The sequence below is a fragment of the Salvia hispanica genome, chromosome 2 (genome assembly GCF_029641045.1).
Source record: "Salvia hispanica isolate PSC_SH4W2 chromosome 2, Shi_PSC_v1, whole genome shotgun sequence".
NCBI classification, from domain to species: Eukaryota; Viridiplantae; Streptophyta; class Magnoliopsida; order Lamiales; family Lamiaceae; genus Salvia; species Salvia hispanica.
In genome coordinates this window covers 59,981,177-59,998,959 of record NC_142693.1, presented here as the reverse complement: position 1 = coordinate 59,998,959, position 17,783 = coordinate 59,981,177, and the positions used below count along the sequence as shown (strand labels likewise).

The window sequence follows — 17,783 nt, the reverse complement described above, 5'->3', positions numbered from 1 at the left end:
AAATATAACCTTTTAACTTATCAATGTGAATAGCACCAAGATTATTGCGAACATGAGATAATAATTTACAAATCATGAAGTTAAACAAATAGAATGACTTAATACATCAATATGATCGAACCAAAATGCTTAAAGCTGATATTCATTTCCACATAAAATAGAATATGAAATAATAGGTAAAATATATATTTGTATGTCAGTAATAATGACAGTTACATAAAACACAACCTTTGAATCAAATTGCGGATTCAACAATATATAAATTACTTTTTAATTAAGGAACATTAAGTCATTAACTACTTAATGACTTAGGGTTTAGCGTGTCAGAATGTGCCCAAATTTGAATAGGCTTGTTTTGTGACATCAATGTCACTCTTAAATCTTAATACAGTTTTTATCATTTAATTCATGTTAATTTGGTACAACAATGTCACTCTCACTACATTTTTTTTGCCATTTAATTCATGTTAATTATCATTATCTGTAGATATTGCGTTTACGATTTCGTCTAGTCTTGACCAGTTCCAGCAAATAACGTATTGATCCTTGAGCCGCAAGCTCGTGCCAATTAAAAGTCCAAAACTATCCTAATAAACTCTAATTAAGATTTGATTAATACTATGAATATATGAAACAATACAATTTAATTATAATTTACTCATTCAATACATATAATATAATATTAGTAGTAAATTTAATTTTAAAATAAATATAATTCTTAACTATTTTGATGCAGACACTGTCAACGTATGTAACAATTTTAAACACTAGTTTGAACCCCCACAATAAAAATTCTGCATCCACCACTGGTTGTTAGTACGTGTGGTTGCTGGTTTATCATCATGTTATTTTGTTTGTTGTGCGGCTATACTGAATTTTTGTAGGTTTTGGGATATGGTGTTAGTGGGAATTAATGTCACACTGTTGTCTAATCTTCGCTTTTGCATTTTTTCGTTTTATACAATAGAACTGAATTTTTGTAGGTCTTGGTATGTGGTGTTAGTGGGAATATATGTTATACTGTTGTCTGATCTTCGCTTTTGTATTATTTTGTTTTATACAATAGAATTATCTTGCGTATTTACAAAAATGACGGGTTGTATTTTAGTCCTTTTCCATTAAACATTTCCAATCGCAACATACCAACAATACATCTTAACAAAATTTTATATTTAGTCGAGGGGGGAAATGTCAACAAGTTAAACGAGTGGTGATCCACATATATATATTTCACAATATAAAACGCAAATGAGACGAATTAACACCCAAAAAGATTTACCTTACTACCTAATTAAGTTGAACATTAGAATTAAGTCAAAAGTGTTTGGTAGAAACTATTTATTTATACATCATGGGGCAAAATATATAAATTTTAAAATTTTGATTTTGACGATGTGAGTGCGCTCCAAAGATCCTTTCTAACTAAATATTAAATTAATAACAAGACATAGCAAATTATACATGTATGTTCCCTAAAATCATAAAGTTGGAACAGCATAAATTAATGATTAATTAAAAGGTAACAATTATTTATGAAATAAGCAAGGCTCGTATTGACTTTCCCATACATCCCCCACATGAAATGAAAGTTACCAGTTACCACTTCTGATTAACTAATTATGTGGAAATAAACAGCACCTTTGACCATAAATGGTCTTTCTTTATTAATTTTCACTAATATTTTAAATATTTGCAAGAGTGACGGTGGACATTTTTGCTATTTAAGAATTGTTTAACATCTTGCTATAAATATAATATTGGCGTGCCAATTAATTAAGTCCAATTTCTTGATCAACCTAACAACTGAAGAAATCATAAACATAGAGTACAATATGACAACAGAAATAAATATTTTAATTTGACTTTTAAGTCATGTCACATAACCACCACCCACTTTTGGAGACGGCGCAAGCAAAAAGGCCAAAACAAACTTACAAATTTCTATCACTGCTATGTAAATTAATTATAGTAGTAATAGTTATAAAGCGGATGCACGTTATTTAATTAGTTTTACTGTAGTTAGGATAAATCGAATCAATATCAAAATAATCGAACTTATTTTCATATGCATTTTCTTGACGTTCACATATGTAGTTATGTTTAGATCCAAACATTGAGTGACATCTTGACACATGATACAATCTTGCACAATGATGTCTCAACAATAAAATTCCCAACATTTGCCTATAAATCCATTCATATATTCTGATTATGATTTTATTAACTTCAAAAAAGCAACGATGCGAGCCAGAGATTGACTTGAAAAACTGCAGTGTTTCAAGTGTTGGAACATTTTATTATAGTCCTAACATAATTGCATGTTTAATAACTTATGAAGTCAAATGGTCATTTATAAAAGTAAGAGAACTATTGTGCAGATACTACTTTGAATAACTCCAATTTATCCAATTTAATTATAAGTGAAAAGTGAAATTAGAATTATTTTATAATCAAAAGGCACTACTTGTTAAAACAGTGAGCAAGCAAATCTTATACTCAATCCAGCTAAAAAAACTCAATCTAAAGTGGGGAAGCCCAAATTGGCTAATGCATACAAAGTGAAGAAACTCATTCCCTCAAAGAAACAAACATAAGTAAGTGAAATTAGAGTTATGATAAAGTTTGTAAAATCGTTGTTATGATCCCCTAGACATAAAATCAGAATACAGAGTTCTTCTGAAACATTGACACTAGAAAGACGATTTTCACACTTCAGAATTCATAAAGAACATCGAATATCATGAGTGTGAATAGAAATATGATTCGCTAGACTCCGTAATAAACAACTTGATTCTTCTATTGTCTTCTAGAACCGATTAGAGGCAACATTCAAAGTCCACCATTGCCATTAATCTTATGCTCCACATCGAATATAGACTCCAATAAATCTCCATCTCTATTGGGGCCGCGAAAGAAACAACCTATCTTTCTAGAAGTTTGGTTTTGTTGAGGTACTAGGAATTCAACATGCCCTCCTTTCTTGAGTTGTCTGCTGTCTCTCTCTCTCTCCTACAAAATCAACAAAATAAATCCTCAATTGGCCTCCATCACTAAAATCTCTTGGAAAGCAACTCCAGATAGGAGAGAGAAAGTTTATATTATACGTTCACATTTTTGTATGTATAATCAAGCCACACCAGATAAATAAATTCTCCTATAACTATTTTAACTCTATCTTCAAAATCAAACCTTTACGTTGATTGATACCCCATTCTTCTATTGTGCGTGTGTGTGTGAGAGAGAAAGAGAGGGAGTTGGTTGAAAATTGAAATGAATGCATTGAGAAACAGGTAATGTTCATTTCATTGGCCGCCTTCTGCTTTCTTTTATCCCTTTCCTCTTCATTATCCATTCAAATTCCAATCCCAACTCCATTCCCTTCAATTCTTCATATACTCATAATTCTCCATCTCTTGCTTCTTTTCTGGACAGATTTATTGATTTATTATGTTACCAACAATACAATGATCAATCACGCTTCAATTTCTAGGTATTTTGATTTCAGCTCAGGTGGGGCATGATTTGAATCTCAATAGAAAAGGGGAAGGAAAAGATGAAGTGTTTCTACTACTTCAAGGATAGGAGCAGAACCAGATTGCAGAAATCAGCTCCAATCCTCAAAGACGACACCAAATCTGACATCTCCGAACCCGATAGGATCACCAAATCTTCATGCTCGGCCACTTCGCCCCGCACCATACCCGAATTATACTCCGAGAAAGCTCAGAATTTGAGGGTTTTCACATTCTCCGAGCTGAGGCAGGCCACCAACAACTTCAGTCGTTTGCTCAAGATTGGGGAAGGCGGTTTTGGGAGTGTTTACAAGGGCACCATCAAGCCTGTTGAGGGAAAGGCTGATCCTATTGTTGTTGCTATTAAGAAACTCAACAGGGATGGCTTTCAGGTCTGTCAAAGATTTTTTGTTTCCTTTTCAGAGCTTTCGTTTTCTCTCCTCTTCCAATTTTGTCTCTTGCTGGATTGATTGGCCCTACTTGTTGTATTTGTATGTTTGGCTTTATAGTGCTTTTTTTAGGCAGATTAGTGGAGTTTTTGGAAGTGCATTTTGACAATTATACTTCATAATTGTGGTTGAGAATGTGAATTGATTTTAAAATCCATTTTGAGAGTTGAAGATTGGTGGAAACTACCAAAACTGATTAGCTGTCATTTCAAGATTGGTTCTTGGTGAGAATCAATTCAAAACAAGATTTCACATCATCATCTTAACTATGTGTTTTGAGTGATCTTTCTACTTGGCATATGCAGAGTTTTGATGCAGTTTAAATGTAGTAATGTGTAAAAGATATCATGTTTGAAAACTCTGTTGATTAACTCTCCTTCTTAGATCAATCTTTTGTTAAGGCTTTGGTGTGTGTATTGCTATCAGGGTCATAAGCAATGGGTGGCAGAGGTGCAGTTCTTAGGCGTCGTGGAGCATTCGAATCTTGTGAAACTGATCGGATACTGTGCTGTGGATGGCGAGAGAGGAATCCAGAGGCTGCTCGTGTACGAGTACATGCCAAACAAGAGTTTGGAAGACCATCTCTTCAGCAAGGTGTTTCCACCACTCTCATGGGATGCTAGGCTGCAAATAGTGCTTGGTGCTGCTCAGGGATTGGCTTATCTTCATGAAGAGTTAGAAATTCAGGTAGATGACTAAGGTTTTCGTTGCTTGTTAAAAGACGAGTCTTTGCATTTCTGTTGATGCTTGCTTACTCCAATTTGTGAAGGTTATATATCGAGATTTTAAGTCATCAAATGTGCTGTTGGATGACAAGTTCAAGGCGAAGCTCTCGGACTTTGGGCTGGCCCGGGAGGGCCCTAAAGCCGGACATAGTCATGTTTCAACTGCGGTATGGATAGACAGATAGATAGATAGAACAAGCGTGTGTTTACATACTCCTATTTAGTTGGATAAATAATCGAGCGTGTTACACAGGTTGTGGGAACATACGGATATGCTGCCCCAGATTACATAGAGACCGGGCACCTGACCTCAAAGAGCGATGTATGGAGTTTTGGAGTAGTCCTGTACGAGATCTTGACAGGCAGGAGATCTCTGGAACGAGACCGCCCCAAATCCGAGCAGAAGCTGCTGGAGTGGGTGAAGCAGTACCCTGCAGATAGCAAAAAGTTTGGCATGATTCTAGACCAAAGGCTCCAAAATGACTACTCGCTGAGTGCAGCTCGAAAGATCGCCAAACTAGCCGACGCCTGTTTGGTGAAGAGCGCCAAGGATCGGCCGAAGATGAGCAATGTGGTGGAGACCTTGAAGCAGATAGTGCAGGTCACAAGAGTAGAGAGCCCTCCGGCGAAATATGCAGATGACGAGGCAACGAAGGGGGAGGAGGCCGCAGCTCCTGCGAAGGCGATGGGGGCGTCGGAGTCGGCCAAGAGGCGAATTGCGCACCTTGCTAAGATTAGTGAACACATTGGTGGAGTGAGTAGAAGGAGGTTCATGATCATGCAGAGGGCTAATGTGACATGATATGATATCAACAACTTACAAATATATTTACTTGTATCATCACTCTATCATAAGCTCCTTCGGTTGGCGCTCTTTTTTCTGTTAATAAATTTTGCTTCTTGGGATGCGATCTTAAGTCTTTTTTTTGTATATCAAATAAGCTTAAGCCAAAAAAGCGAGCAAGCAAGTCCAACGTACAAACTTATAAACAAGAGAAAAGTCAAATAACATAACCTATATGACTAATGAATTGATGGAAAAACTTGTATTGTTATATATGTGGAGGTTAATCGAGTTAGCTCATTCAATTAATTAAAAAACGAAATTAAAGGAATTACCCTTCTCAGCTACATTTAACAAAGTATACTTAAAACTCACCACAATTGCCATATCAAGTTCCTTTATGTGGTCGGCAACCAACAAGATTTCCCAAAGTTCGATTAACGACCTTAATCTCACTAATGCATAGAATCAAAAAGATTTTTTAAACAAATATAGTGGACCAATTTTAGAATTTAGTCAAAGTAACATTTCTCTCATCGTGAACAAAAAAATACATTCCGACCTACCGGATTCGAACCAGTGACCTAAGGATAACAGCTGAACGACTACAGTCCTCCGCTCTACCAACTGAGCTAAGGTCGGCTTGTGTTTAGTCCATTTTGTTAATTCTATTATTATTCACAAAGTTTTATAGTAGTCGTCTAAAATGTATAAATCTATACCCGTTCCAAATTTGATTAATTGCGTCGACATGTTTACTCTTTAAAATAATTAGTTAATCATATAATTAAAACTTGAACATCAGTTTGTATTATTATTAGTAATAACTAATAGTACTACTATAAACTATGTAGTACTATAAGATTATTACTGAGAAAAAACATCACATAGACATGTTGATAAATGTACGGACCCATTTAGAATTTAGAGTGAACTACACAAATGGTTCCTGGACTATGGGTTTATCTCGCCTATAGTCCCTGGACTTTAAAAATATCGCCAGTAGTCCCTGGACTAAGGGTTTATCTCGAAATTGGTCCTTTTGGTTTTTTTTGGTACGAAAATACCCTTTGATATTATTTTGGGGAGTTTGGGCAATTTGGTCTTTTTACACTTTTAACATTTTAAATCTGATATTATTTTAGTTATGTACTAACTTTGATATTATTTCAAAATTATCATTCTTCTTCCATTTTGTTATCCTTCACTGAATTTTTTTTTTAAATTTCAATATTAGATTTAATTTTACAAAATTTTAAATTTTATTTTTTAAATATCAATAAATTTTTTTAATTATAAAAATTATTAAATAGCAAAAATTAATAGTTATAATCAATATTTGATAGTGTATAGTACTATGTAATCAATAAGGTATGACAACGCCTTAGTTTTAATCAATATTTAAATAGCTTTAATCATAAATAGATTATATAACACAATTTATTCTGAAATAAATATGCATCTAATGTAAGACTAATATAATTTTTGTTTATTAATTTGAAAACAATCAAAATTTACTAGAAAATTTCAACAAAAATACTCCTATATAAATTTTTAAGTAGGATCAAATTTTTAGTCAACTTCATAATATTTAATCACAAGCAATTATAACAACCGAACGGAGGCTAAATAGAATAACTCTTATTTTTCCATCATGATTAATATTATTTTTCTGTACTTCTTCAATTCAATTGAATATTATATTAAATAACAAAAATTAATAGTTTTAATCAATATTTATAGTGTCCATGAATTAATAGTTTTCATTAAAAAATTTATTGATATTTAAAAATCTAAATATTAAATTTAATTTTATAAAATTAAATCTAATATTGAAATAAAAAAAAATTCAGTGAAGGATAACAAAATGAAAGAAGAATGATAATTTTGAAATAATATCAAAGTTAGTACATAACTAAAATAATATCAGATTTAAAATGTTAAAAGTGTAAAAAGACCAAATTGCCCAAACCCCCCAAAATAATATCAAAGGGTATTTTCGTACCAAAAAAAGCCAAAATGACCAATTTCGAGATAAACCCTTAGTTCAGGGACTACTGACGATATTTTTAAAGTCCAGGGACTATGGGCGAGATAAACCCATAGTCCATGGACCATTTTTGTAGTTCACTCTAGAATTTATATTATTATATACCTATAGAATTTCTCGTAAAATAATCCCCAAATTACCTTATAGCTGTTCTAGCAATTGATTCTAACTAAAAAGTATGATCACATTAAGGTATAAACTTCAACGTATATTTTTCATTTAATTTAATACAAAACTTAGTTATAAACACAATAATATACAGTTTAATTTGAATTAAATTTTAAATTTGGTGAGTATAAGTCAAATCTGGATTCGTAATAGCTCAATAAACTGACTATTTGACCAATTATAACTATTATTGAACTAAACCTTCTAAAAGAATATTTACTCAATCAAAATTTGTTATTTGAACAAATTGGAGAAGAAGCTATTTTGGTTGGACGAATATGGTCCTGAACAGACTCTAAAACAAATGACTTCATCTGTATAGTAAGAGCATCAGCAGCGCCGGACGTCCCGGTTGACGTCGGACCGGCGTGCGGACGTCTGCGCGGGATGTCCGCCATTAGGCGCGAGACCGACGGATGCCCGTTCGGCTAGCGGCAAACTATAGAGATTCAAGGCATAACATGGACTTTGTTTGAAACGGTTTGTGGTTTGGGATGATTTGTTTTTTGAACTATGTACTTTTTTTAATTTAAATATGTATGCTTTTATTTAAAATAAAATCGTTGCATTTATCTCATATTCGTGTCAAACTTTTAATTCCGTAAATTGTTTAATTTGGTGAATTTGTGAATTTTTATTATTGTGGATTTCCGTCGGGATGTCCTTGGGACAGTGGCGGATCTAGGAATATATATTCGGGGTTACGAGTAGTTGAATAGGAGTAGTCGAATAGGAATAGGGGTACATTTTAATATAAAGTTAAAATTTTCTATATATATACATAATAGTACTAAATAAAAAAAAATTGGGGGGTCATTCGAACCCCCTGGTTACCACCTCCCTCCGCCACTGCCTTGGGGATGTCCACCATTATGCAGTGGGATGTCCTTATGACGTGGCAGTGCAGTGGGAGGTCCTTATGACTTGGCAGGAGGTGTTTTTGGGAAGTCCGTTGCGATGTCCGCCGAGACATCCGTTCTATTGCTGATGCTCTAATAAGAATTTCAATTTTCCATTTATTAGTTCATCAATATAACTTTTATTTCACTTTTTTTTTTTTAAATGTTAAGTTAATTTTACTTCCCAATGTACTTCACTCACCTTTCATATTTTCATTAATAAAATCAATATTCCATAGAATGTTAACTCACATTGTATTCTTTTTTTCTCATAAATATTTCATATATCTCAAAATATGGTGAAAAAAGAGGGAAATCTAATCATGGACCGATAGAATACACAAATTACAAGTGTATCTTGTTTATAAGGAAGTTCATATCTTCATTAATTGAGAAAATTGAGTATTGCAGAAGTAACAGGTCCATCAATTAATGATATTTGACTATTCTTTTAATTCTAGAAGGATTTTTATTTTACTGTATGTGTAATGTTGGACATTCATAACCTTGACCTTTTCAACACTTCCTTTTTACGCCCCTAGTTTTCAGCTGGAATATGATTTAAATAAAGTATGTTGACTCACACCTTCTTGAACGACTTTTGGTCTCTTCAATGTGATGGGAGAAGACCCCATAAATACATCAATTTTTTTATTTTTGCAAGAATTGACACGGTGGAATGATATATGACCATTTACTGTTATTTCGAGTTTAATAAATTTTCTAATATCTAGATTCTTTATAAAAAATTAGTTACTTACTCTGTATGAACATTTCATAAAGCCATTACTATGCACAAACATTTCAAAAAGCCATTCAAAAATAAATTGTTGCGTTTGCGATATAAGTAAATTACTTTGTCACGTCACTATCGATCGATGTAAAACTCTGCGATGTAAATAAATTACTTTGTCACTTCACTATTGATTGATCATTGATGTAAAGTTATGCAGTGTAAATAAATTACTCAGTCACATTATTAATTGATGTAAAGCTTATACTACATTCAAATTTTCATTAAGTTTTTTAAGAGAATCAAAAATATTTTATCATCTACTTGTGATTCAAACTCCTGACATTTCCAAATTATTGATAATAGAAGAAACATTTTAGCAATTGAGCTGTATTTTATCATCGAATTCATAATTAAGTTTCTTATGAGTGACTTTCATCATTAATCTTGGTTTGCCTAACTCAATGGAATAATAGGGCCTGCCCCTAATCTACAAATCTTTATAAAGTTAATGTCGATGTCACAAATTTCTACTACGTGTCCCACCTTCAAACACTTTTCTTAGTAGTAAATTATTTTTGCTCAAATAATTGGTATCTTCTGATTGGGCTCTACAAGAATCTAATTTATTTATTTCAGACAGTACAACTTTTAAGGAGAATATTTTTACAACTTTAGGCAATATAATTTCTGTCAAAATCATACATAAAATGGAGGGCATTCCATACTCCATAGTGCTTCCTAGAAGTTTCACAGAAGTTTCTAACTTTTTCATTTTTATTTATGTTTTTTTGAGTACGTGAAGGTAATTTTCAAAGTGTAGCTATTATTAGCATCTATCACCGGTCCCAAAATTCACTTTTTTTTCCCAATCTATTTGAGAAAATAAACTACACAAATTCGAGAACATCATGTAGTTCATGTACTAAATAAATGGACGTAAATGTATTATTAAATAACTCATTTTATTGTAACATGTTCATTTCGTGAACGAAGTAAATGTGTCTAACCGTTCGGTTCGTGAATGAAGTAAATGTATCTAACAATTTTAATTTTGAGTAAAAGAGTATTAATGCAAGGGAACCGAAAACTTTTCGTGCATTATTAGTCATTCTAATCACCCACAATTAGTTTAATATAATGTAGTGTTATGTAAAAGGGTGTTTAATAGTATAGTTTAAATTTACTCATTTTAATATAATGTAGTGTAATGAAAAAGGGTGTTTAATAGTATAGTTTAAATTTACTCAACCGATATTTCCACTAATAATTAGGGTACTCTTTGTATCATTTTCTTAAATCGCTTTTCAAAAAAAAATATCTCTTTAAATAATACTACTAATAAATAGTACTCCCTCCGTCCCATAAAAGTTGAGTCGTATTCCTTTTTAGTCCGTCCCAACAAAGTTGAGTCATTTCCTTTTTTAACTAAAGACAAAACATCTAATCACTCTTACTTTATTCCATCATTTACTTTACTCTCTCTTATCTTTCCTACTTTTTTCATCTCTCCTATTTATTTAATATAAATTTTTAATCTCTGTGCCCAAAAGTTTTGTCTCAACTTTTATAGGACGGAGGAATCTCTTATCTTTCCTACTTTTTTCATCTCTCCTATTTATTTAATATAAATTTTTAATCTCTATGTCCAAAAGTTTTGTCTCAACTTTTATAGGACGGAGGAAGTACTGATATCTTTTGGTACCAAGCTAAGCCACAACTTCATATTGAATTTATTAACCAAAACAAGTAGAATAATTTTAAAATATCACCTTTTCCAAACACCAACACCCAGACACAAAAGATTCATAGAAAATACTAGTATTAATAAAATAAATCCTTGACCTCTGTGAATTATTCACAGTATATCAATCCATTTGGCAGATTAATTAATGAGTGAATATATAAATTGACTATTGAGAGAGAGAAAATGCATTAAATTAATTAAGTTTTGTAAAGGTATTTAGTAGAATCCTATCGCAGCAGCTTTCATAATAGAGACATCAAAATCTATTTGATTCAAGAAAAAAGGGAATAAACATTACATAAACGATTAAATTAAAAATCAAAATTGTAACAGCAGGATCCTCTCTCCTCCTCCTTCCCGCCCCAACTTTTTTTCTTTACAGATCAAACTCCACTGTAATTCCTCTCATAATCAGGAATTTCGAGAAAACATCAATTAAGTCTTCTTTTCCCATACGATTCTCCTTTATTTTCATTTTGCATTTGGAGATCTGAATTTTGATATGTATTAATAAAATCTCGGGTTTAGGCTACAGCAACGGTGCCTGTTCGCACGGCTTTATCGGTATCGGATTCCGTGGTTGAATCCTTGCTCTGTCTAACGGCGTTAGATCTCTTCGAAGCGATTTTCCATCTCTTCTCCTTTGCCTCGTCCATCTCAATCTGTTCCTGCCGGCATTCCTGGCTACAGAACGGCGCGTTTCCTCTGCAGATCGGAACAATCGGAAAATTAGGCGAATAAATTGACCTAGAAATTGAAGGAAATCGAGATCTAATTTTCTGAAAATTGAGGAATTTCAACCGACCTGTACATGTAGATGTCGCTGTTGTGGCTGAGATGCTTCTGGCAGAGAGAGCAGGAATCGAGGAAATGAGGCTGGTAGTATTCTCCTCCGGCGTAGTGAGAAGCGGACGGCCTCATGTTTTTTCGCTTCTTTAGTTGTGCGGCAGCTAGATCGGTGTTGGTGCGGCGGAGAAATTGGTGTTTCTAGGGCGGGGAGGCGGTGGCGTTAATTCTTGGGTGAGAATTGGGGGAGGAGAGATGGTGTGGAGTGGTAGTGGTTTTATAGAGTGAAATGAGAGGGCAAAGCTTGAGTGCTTTCTGGACCACATGCACCAGTTAGTACAGCCAATCGAATCTACTTAAAATAATCATTTTTTAGCCTAATTAAGTGAAGATAAAATAAAGTAGAAATAATTATTTTTTAGCCTAATTAAGTGAAGATAAAATAAAGTTTAAGAAAAAAAACTAAAAGTCATTTTAAATGTGATATACAAATAAATATGATTTTTTTTCGTTTTAATTAAGTTGAGTTAAAATTTTTGAGCATGGTAATTAAGAAATTATGTTGAAAAATAGGAAAGATGGATAAAGTAGGAAAGATAAAGAGAGAGTAAAAGTATGTGATGACATAAAGTAAGAATGATTGAATATTTTATTTTTTATCAAAAAAGAAAATGACTCAACTTTATTGTGACATTTCAAGAGAAAAATACAACTTAACTTAGCTGGGACATAGAGTATTAGTTTATTACTATATCAATTTGAGGACAAATAGAGTATATGCATAGAGCACCACCACAACCGTTTATGAATAGAGTAGTACGTTTTAAATTTTAATTTAGCCAAATCATTGTATTTAGAGAAAATATCAAAACTTCTTTTTTTTTTTTTTATGTCTCAACAAAGATGATGCATTATTAAAAATAGAAATATATTTATATCTATTTTATTCCATCTATCTTATTTTACATATTCCACTTAATGTAAAATAAAGATGCATAAAATTTTGTGTCATTCATAAAAGGGGTATTTTTCTTAGAACGGAGTAAGTACAAATTATACTAGTACTTATTATTTCTATTTTTTTACACTTACATATAATAATAGTTTCCCATAAAATTTGTATTCTCCATAAAAAAACAACTGAAATATGAGGTTGGACCACTGGAATATGATTGATTAATTTTATAAGAATTTTAAAAACCAGTGGCAGTTTCAGCAAATCCAAGGGTTTGAATCCTGTGGCAGAGAATTAATACAATGCATTGCATCTGTCGGACAAAAATGGTTTTCTAGTAAATAAAATAAGCAACTTGTACTTTCAACTTTATGGCATTATAGTCCCTTGTTTATGAGTAATCCTTTATAGGTTCATCAAGATTATAAATTTCACCTTTTTGGACAAGTGGCAATTCCATCTAGAATCTGTGGTTTTAATATTAGGGCAACATGACAAAGACATGCATTTGTTTTCTTTATAGTCTGCTGCTTATAAATATTCTAATAAATTTAAAATAAGAGTGTTATTCAATTTTATGCAATAATTATTGATGAAATAAACCATCCACTTTTTAAATAACTAGTTATTCAATTTTTATGCAATGATTATGGATGACAAGAATCATCCACTTTCTAGCTCCATCCATCACATCTATATAGATTTATTTTCACATTTGGTAACTGAATTTTAACCCATCTACTAATAAATTGTCTATTAAATTATATTGCAATAGTTCATCATCAAAATATAAATGTATATAAATGGGACATTGAAAGTATAATTTCCATTTGTTGTCTCATGTAAGTCTTTGACACAAAAATAATAATACTTGACGTGATAAGGATACGAACACAACACAAACATAATAAGGAGATTGATTTGATAAGAATACAAACACGATAATACTTGACACTGGCTCATTCATTTGGTGTGTATTCTTATAGTGATAAAAATTATCAGTTATATCTAACATGAGTACAAAATAGTACAATACATAAATATCTTATCTTATGTATTCAAGAGCGAATACAAAAATTTGTTTAACATGTGCTATACATCGTGATTCACATTCAATTTTAGGACGTCCCAATTCATACATTTCTCCTTTTGCAAAACCAACATTTTTATTAGAAAAAAAACACTTTCTTATCTCTATTAGTAATTTATTCTCTTTCACTAAATCCACTAAACATAATTTTCTTGAATTCTTCTTTTTTAAAACAGGGTGTCAAAGAGACAATCCTATTTATTCTCTTTCACTAAATTCACTAAACATAATTTTCTTGAATTCTTCTTTTTTACAACAGGGTGTCAAAAAGACAATCCTTTAAAAAAAGTGTATACCGCTTAAATAGCAACGAGCATACAATATTATTTAATAAAAGACAAAAGAATAGTTTACTATACGTTCAACGCGTGACTACATATCATTTTTTAAAATCTTATGCTTAAAAGAGTGTTTACTTACGAAACAGAGGAAGTACTCCCCCCGTCCTAGAATAAGAGTCTTGTTTTGCCATTTTTGTTTGTCACATAATAAGAGTCCTATTTTAATTTTAACATAAATGGTAAGAGCATCCACATCCGTGCTCTTAGCTAAGAGCACGGAAGTGGGCCCGGACCCACTTTTACTCCTTGTCATTAGCTAAGAGCACAACACTCACATCCGTGCTCTTAGCTAAGGACAAGCTCAAGGGTCTCACCATTCTATTATTCAATTTAAATACTCCAATTATTAAAAACATTTCTACATTATAAAAATACATTAAAAATAAAAATTACATAATTAAAATTCTAAAAAATAAAAATTACATAATTAAAATGCTAAAAACTAAAAATACATAATTAAAATCCTAAAAATTAAAAATTATACACGTGGAAGACTAGTCCTCTAACCCCAATTGCCTCTTGAGACACAAGTGGGGGTATTTATAGATGAAAATGTGAATTTTGGGGGAAAAAAAATTGAAAAATAAATTAAAAGTGGGTAGAAAACGGATATAATTTTTTGGGAAGTGGAAAAATATTTTTTTATTTAAAACATTTTTTTAAATAAATTTCGCATTAAAAAAAAAAATTAAACAAGCCAACGGCAGGCGACGCCACGTGTGCTGCTCAGCGGCACGGACGTGCTCTTAGCTAAAAGCAGCGCCGTGCCGCTGGCACGAACGGACGAGCTCTATCAGCGGACGGACGGCGATTTTTATACTGCTGCGGATGCTCTAAGTATGTCTCACATTCTACCAACTTATTCCACTCATATTTTATTATGAAACTAATATATATAAGTGAGACTCTTATTCCACTAACTTATTTAACCCACTTTTCTTTACATTTTTTAAAACTCGTGTTATTACTAAATATGACTTATATTATGGGACGGAGGGAGTATTTCATTACGACAACATAGACTTTTGCTTAATAATTCACGTAAAATATTAGAGTAATGATAAACAACCAAATTTTGTACAATCAAAATAAGGCTATATTAATAATTTGATGTATTAATTATATATTAAAATAATAAATATAGTAAGTGGACAAGTTAAAAAGACTTATAAGCCTTTAACCTCAATTTTTTATTTTTATATTTGAATTTCCTTCCTATTTTTTAAAAAATTTGAATAAAAGTATACACTAATTACATTTATAGTTCTAAAAAAATAAAAAAATTATATACAAATCATAAATATATGACCACAATATTATACATTTTCTATCTACTATATATGCATTCATATACTTTAACTAAATGGATAAATAAATCTTTTTTTTAAATAAATTAACTTTTAGTTGTACAAAATTTGGTCATAGATTGATTGAAAATATTAAACACTAAATAATGTTATAAAATTAAACACTAAATAATGTTATGTAATAAAAAATAAAAAATTGTTTGGCTTAGGTGGGTGTGCGTGTATCTTAGAATTGTCGAACTTAAAAGTGCGTGCAAATTGGAGTTGCGAATATAAAGGTTTATCGGGGAAGAAACCTAATTTTATAAACTTTGTGGGGTCAAAGAAGAAGAAAAGGCCATCAGTTTGGGAAAAAGCGAAAACGCTTCGGCCCTAGCTTAGATCATACACATGATTGATAATTGCATCAGAGTCCCCACAATTTTTGTCGTTTCCCATACGCCCGCATCGGAGCTACGTCGGATGGGTCCCACTCCAGCAACGAACCAACTAAACAAAATCATTCACAGGTGGGCCCAGCCCAGCTGGGAGACTATGCGGGCTCTAGTTTCCAGGCCATTGTTCCCCGCCCGCGGGGACAGTGTAAATATTCCAGACCAGCATTATTCTTTCATTTTTTGTTTAATCTTTTTCTAGTCTCTCAACCGCATAAAAATACTATCCCAAATTACTATTTTCAGGTGTCTTACTTTAAGCATTCTGATTGAAATATTCTATAAATGCTAATAGACCTCTCATTCAACTAATTTTTTTCACTCAAATTTTATTAATAAAACTAGGGTAATGATTTATTAACAAACATTGTATATACAAAATGCCCTTATATTTTAAACCGGTTTTATTATTTTCTTACTAGTTTACCCTTTTTATATATATATGGAAAATTATGAATATGTGGAAGATCAATACAATATTTATGGAAATTTCATAAATTAAGATAATTAAAATTTATCTAGCCAAGATTGTTTCTTAATGCTTATACGTATGTTTTAAACAAATAAATATATTACTGCTAATATTTAGCACTAATCTATCGTTGTATTCAAAATTATAAGATTACATAAATTAAAATTTTTATACTTATTTCTTGTGTATTAACCGTAAAGTGATGAAAAAAAAATTACTTTGTAATTTTTAATTAATATTATATAGTTTTAAGGGGAAAAAAACCAAAAGTTTAAAAGAACCAAGCTCCAATATAGTATCAATTATATACGAATAGAATAGTAAAGACTGAAAAAAGATACTATGTATAATTATTAGTATTATTTTAGTGAATGATCATATTCGAAAATGTATATACGGATAGTTGTTTATATAGTGATAAATTAATAATAAAATAATTAAATGTGAATGATAATTATTTTTTTGTTTAATTAAATTATAAAATATTTATTTCCCTCACGGGATTTTATGTGATGGTACTATTATTGTCTTGTGGGTTAAATAAAAAGAGAAAAAAAAATAGAGATAATTTTATTTCTATTTTAGCAAATGTGTCATTTTTGTGGGACAGTTCAAAAAAAATATTTCATTTTTAATAGAAGAGGTGGAATACTTTTGTTGGATGATAACACTAAGAAATTAAGTATATATACATACAATCGCTTGTATGACTTAGAATTATAAGAATTATTTTAAAATAAAATAATTGAATGAGAATGACTGTTATTATTTCGTTGGGTGATAACACTTAAAAGTAAAGTATGTGTACATGTAGTTGTTTTTATTAAATTATAATTTTAAAGATTATTTCCTTGGACGATGACACTAATAAATTAAATATACATCCACGTAGTCGTTTTTATAACTTAAAATTTTATTGATTATTTAATAAGCACTATTCTAGGAAGCGAAATACTAATATTATTTCGTTAGATGATAACACTGGTATATATACATATAATCATTTTTATAACTTTAAGGTTTAAGAATTATTTAACAAAAAATAATTAGATGTGAATGACTAATATTATTTCGTTGGATGATAACAATAAGAAATTAGTACTATATATACATGTCGTTTTTATAACTTAGATTATGATTTTTTATTAATAAAATAATTAGATGTAAATGACTATGATTATTATGTTGAATGATAACACTAAGAAATTAAATATATGTTTTTTTATAATTTAGAATTTTACATAATATTAAAGTAATTATTTGATGACTATGATTATTTCGTTGGATGATAACACTAAGTATATATACATGTAGTCGTTTTATAACTTAGA

The 17,783-nt window shown here is 31.1% G+C and overlaps 2 protein-coding genes and 1 non-coding gene across 4 annotated transcripts; 1 reads left to right on the top strand and 2 right to left on the bottom strand.

Moving 5' to 3' along the window:
• The first annotated feature begins 3,053 nt into the window (after positions 1-3,053).
• LOC125202607 (putative serine/threonine-protein kinase PBL19) lies at positions 3,054-5,597 on the top strand. Of its 2 annotated transcripts, none has more exons than XM_048101041.2 (5): positions 3,054-3,290; positions 3,506-3,904; positions 4,388-4,648; positions 4,731-4,853; positions 4,940-5,597. In XM_048101041.2, the coding sequence occupies exons 2-5, from the start codon at positions 3,554-3,556 to the stop codon at positions 5,486-5,488; spliced, it is 1,284 nt and encodes a 427-aa protein (XP_047956998.1). In that variant the 5' UTR covers positions 3,054-3,290; positions 3,506-3,553; the 3' UTR covers positions 5,489-5,597. The 2 variants fall into 2 exon arrangements, with proteins under 2 accessions (XP_047956998.1, XP_047956997.1); XM_048101040.2 differs by having other exon boundaries at positions 3,055-3,290; positions 3,491-3,904.
• Positions 5,598-6,026: 429 nt separating this feature from the next.
• Positions 6,027-6,112, bottom strand: TRNAY-GUA (transfer RNA tyrosine (anticodon GUA)). Its single transcript is given in 2 exon segments — positions 6,027-6,062; positions 6,076-6,112. It is a non-coding gene; the product is annotated as a tRNA-Tyr (tRNA).
• Positions 6,113-11,307: 5,195 nt separating this feature from the next.
• LOC125201820 (senescence-associated family protein (DUF581)) lies at positions 11,308-12,109 on the bottom strand. The gene is made up of 2 exons (XM_048100077.2): positions 11,873-12,109; positions 11,308-11,772 (listed from the first exon to the last, which is right to left on the bottom strand). The coding sequence occupies exons 1-2, from the start codon at positions 11,986-11,988 to the stop codon at positions 11,592-11,594; spliced, it is 297 nt and encodes a 98-aa protein (XP_047956034.1). The 5' UTR covers positions 11,989-12,109; the 3' UTR covers positions 11,308-11,591.
• Between the last annotated feature and the right edge of the window lie 5,674 nt (positions 12,110-17,783).

Coding starts and splice junctions, on each gene's coding strand:
- LOC125202607 (XM_048101041.2), top strand. CDS start 3,554: ATGAAGTGTTTCTACTACTTCAAGGATAGGAGCAGAACCAGATTGCAG. Junction 4,649..4,730: donor ATGAAGAGTTAGAAATTCAG/GTAGATGACTAA, acceptor CAATTTGTGAAG/GTTATATATCGAGATTTTAA. Junction 4,854..4,939: donor ATAGTCATGTTTCAACTGCG/GTATGGATAGAC, acceptor CGTGTTACACAG/GTTGTGGGAACATACGGATA.
- LOC125201820 (XM_048100077.2), bottom strand. CDS start 11,988: ATGAGGCCGTCCGCTTCTCACTACGCCGGAGGAGAATACTACCAGCCT. Junction 11,773..11,872: donor AGCGACATCTACATGTACAG/GTCGGTTGAAAT, acceptor TCCGATCTGCAG/AGGAAACGCGCCGTTCTGTA.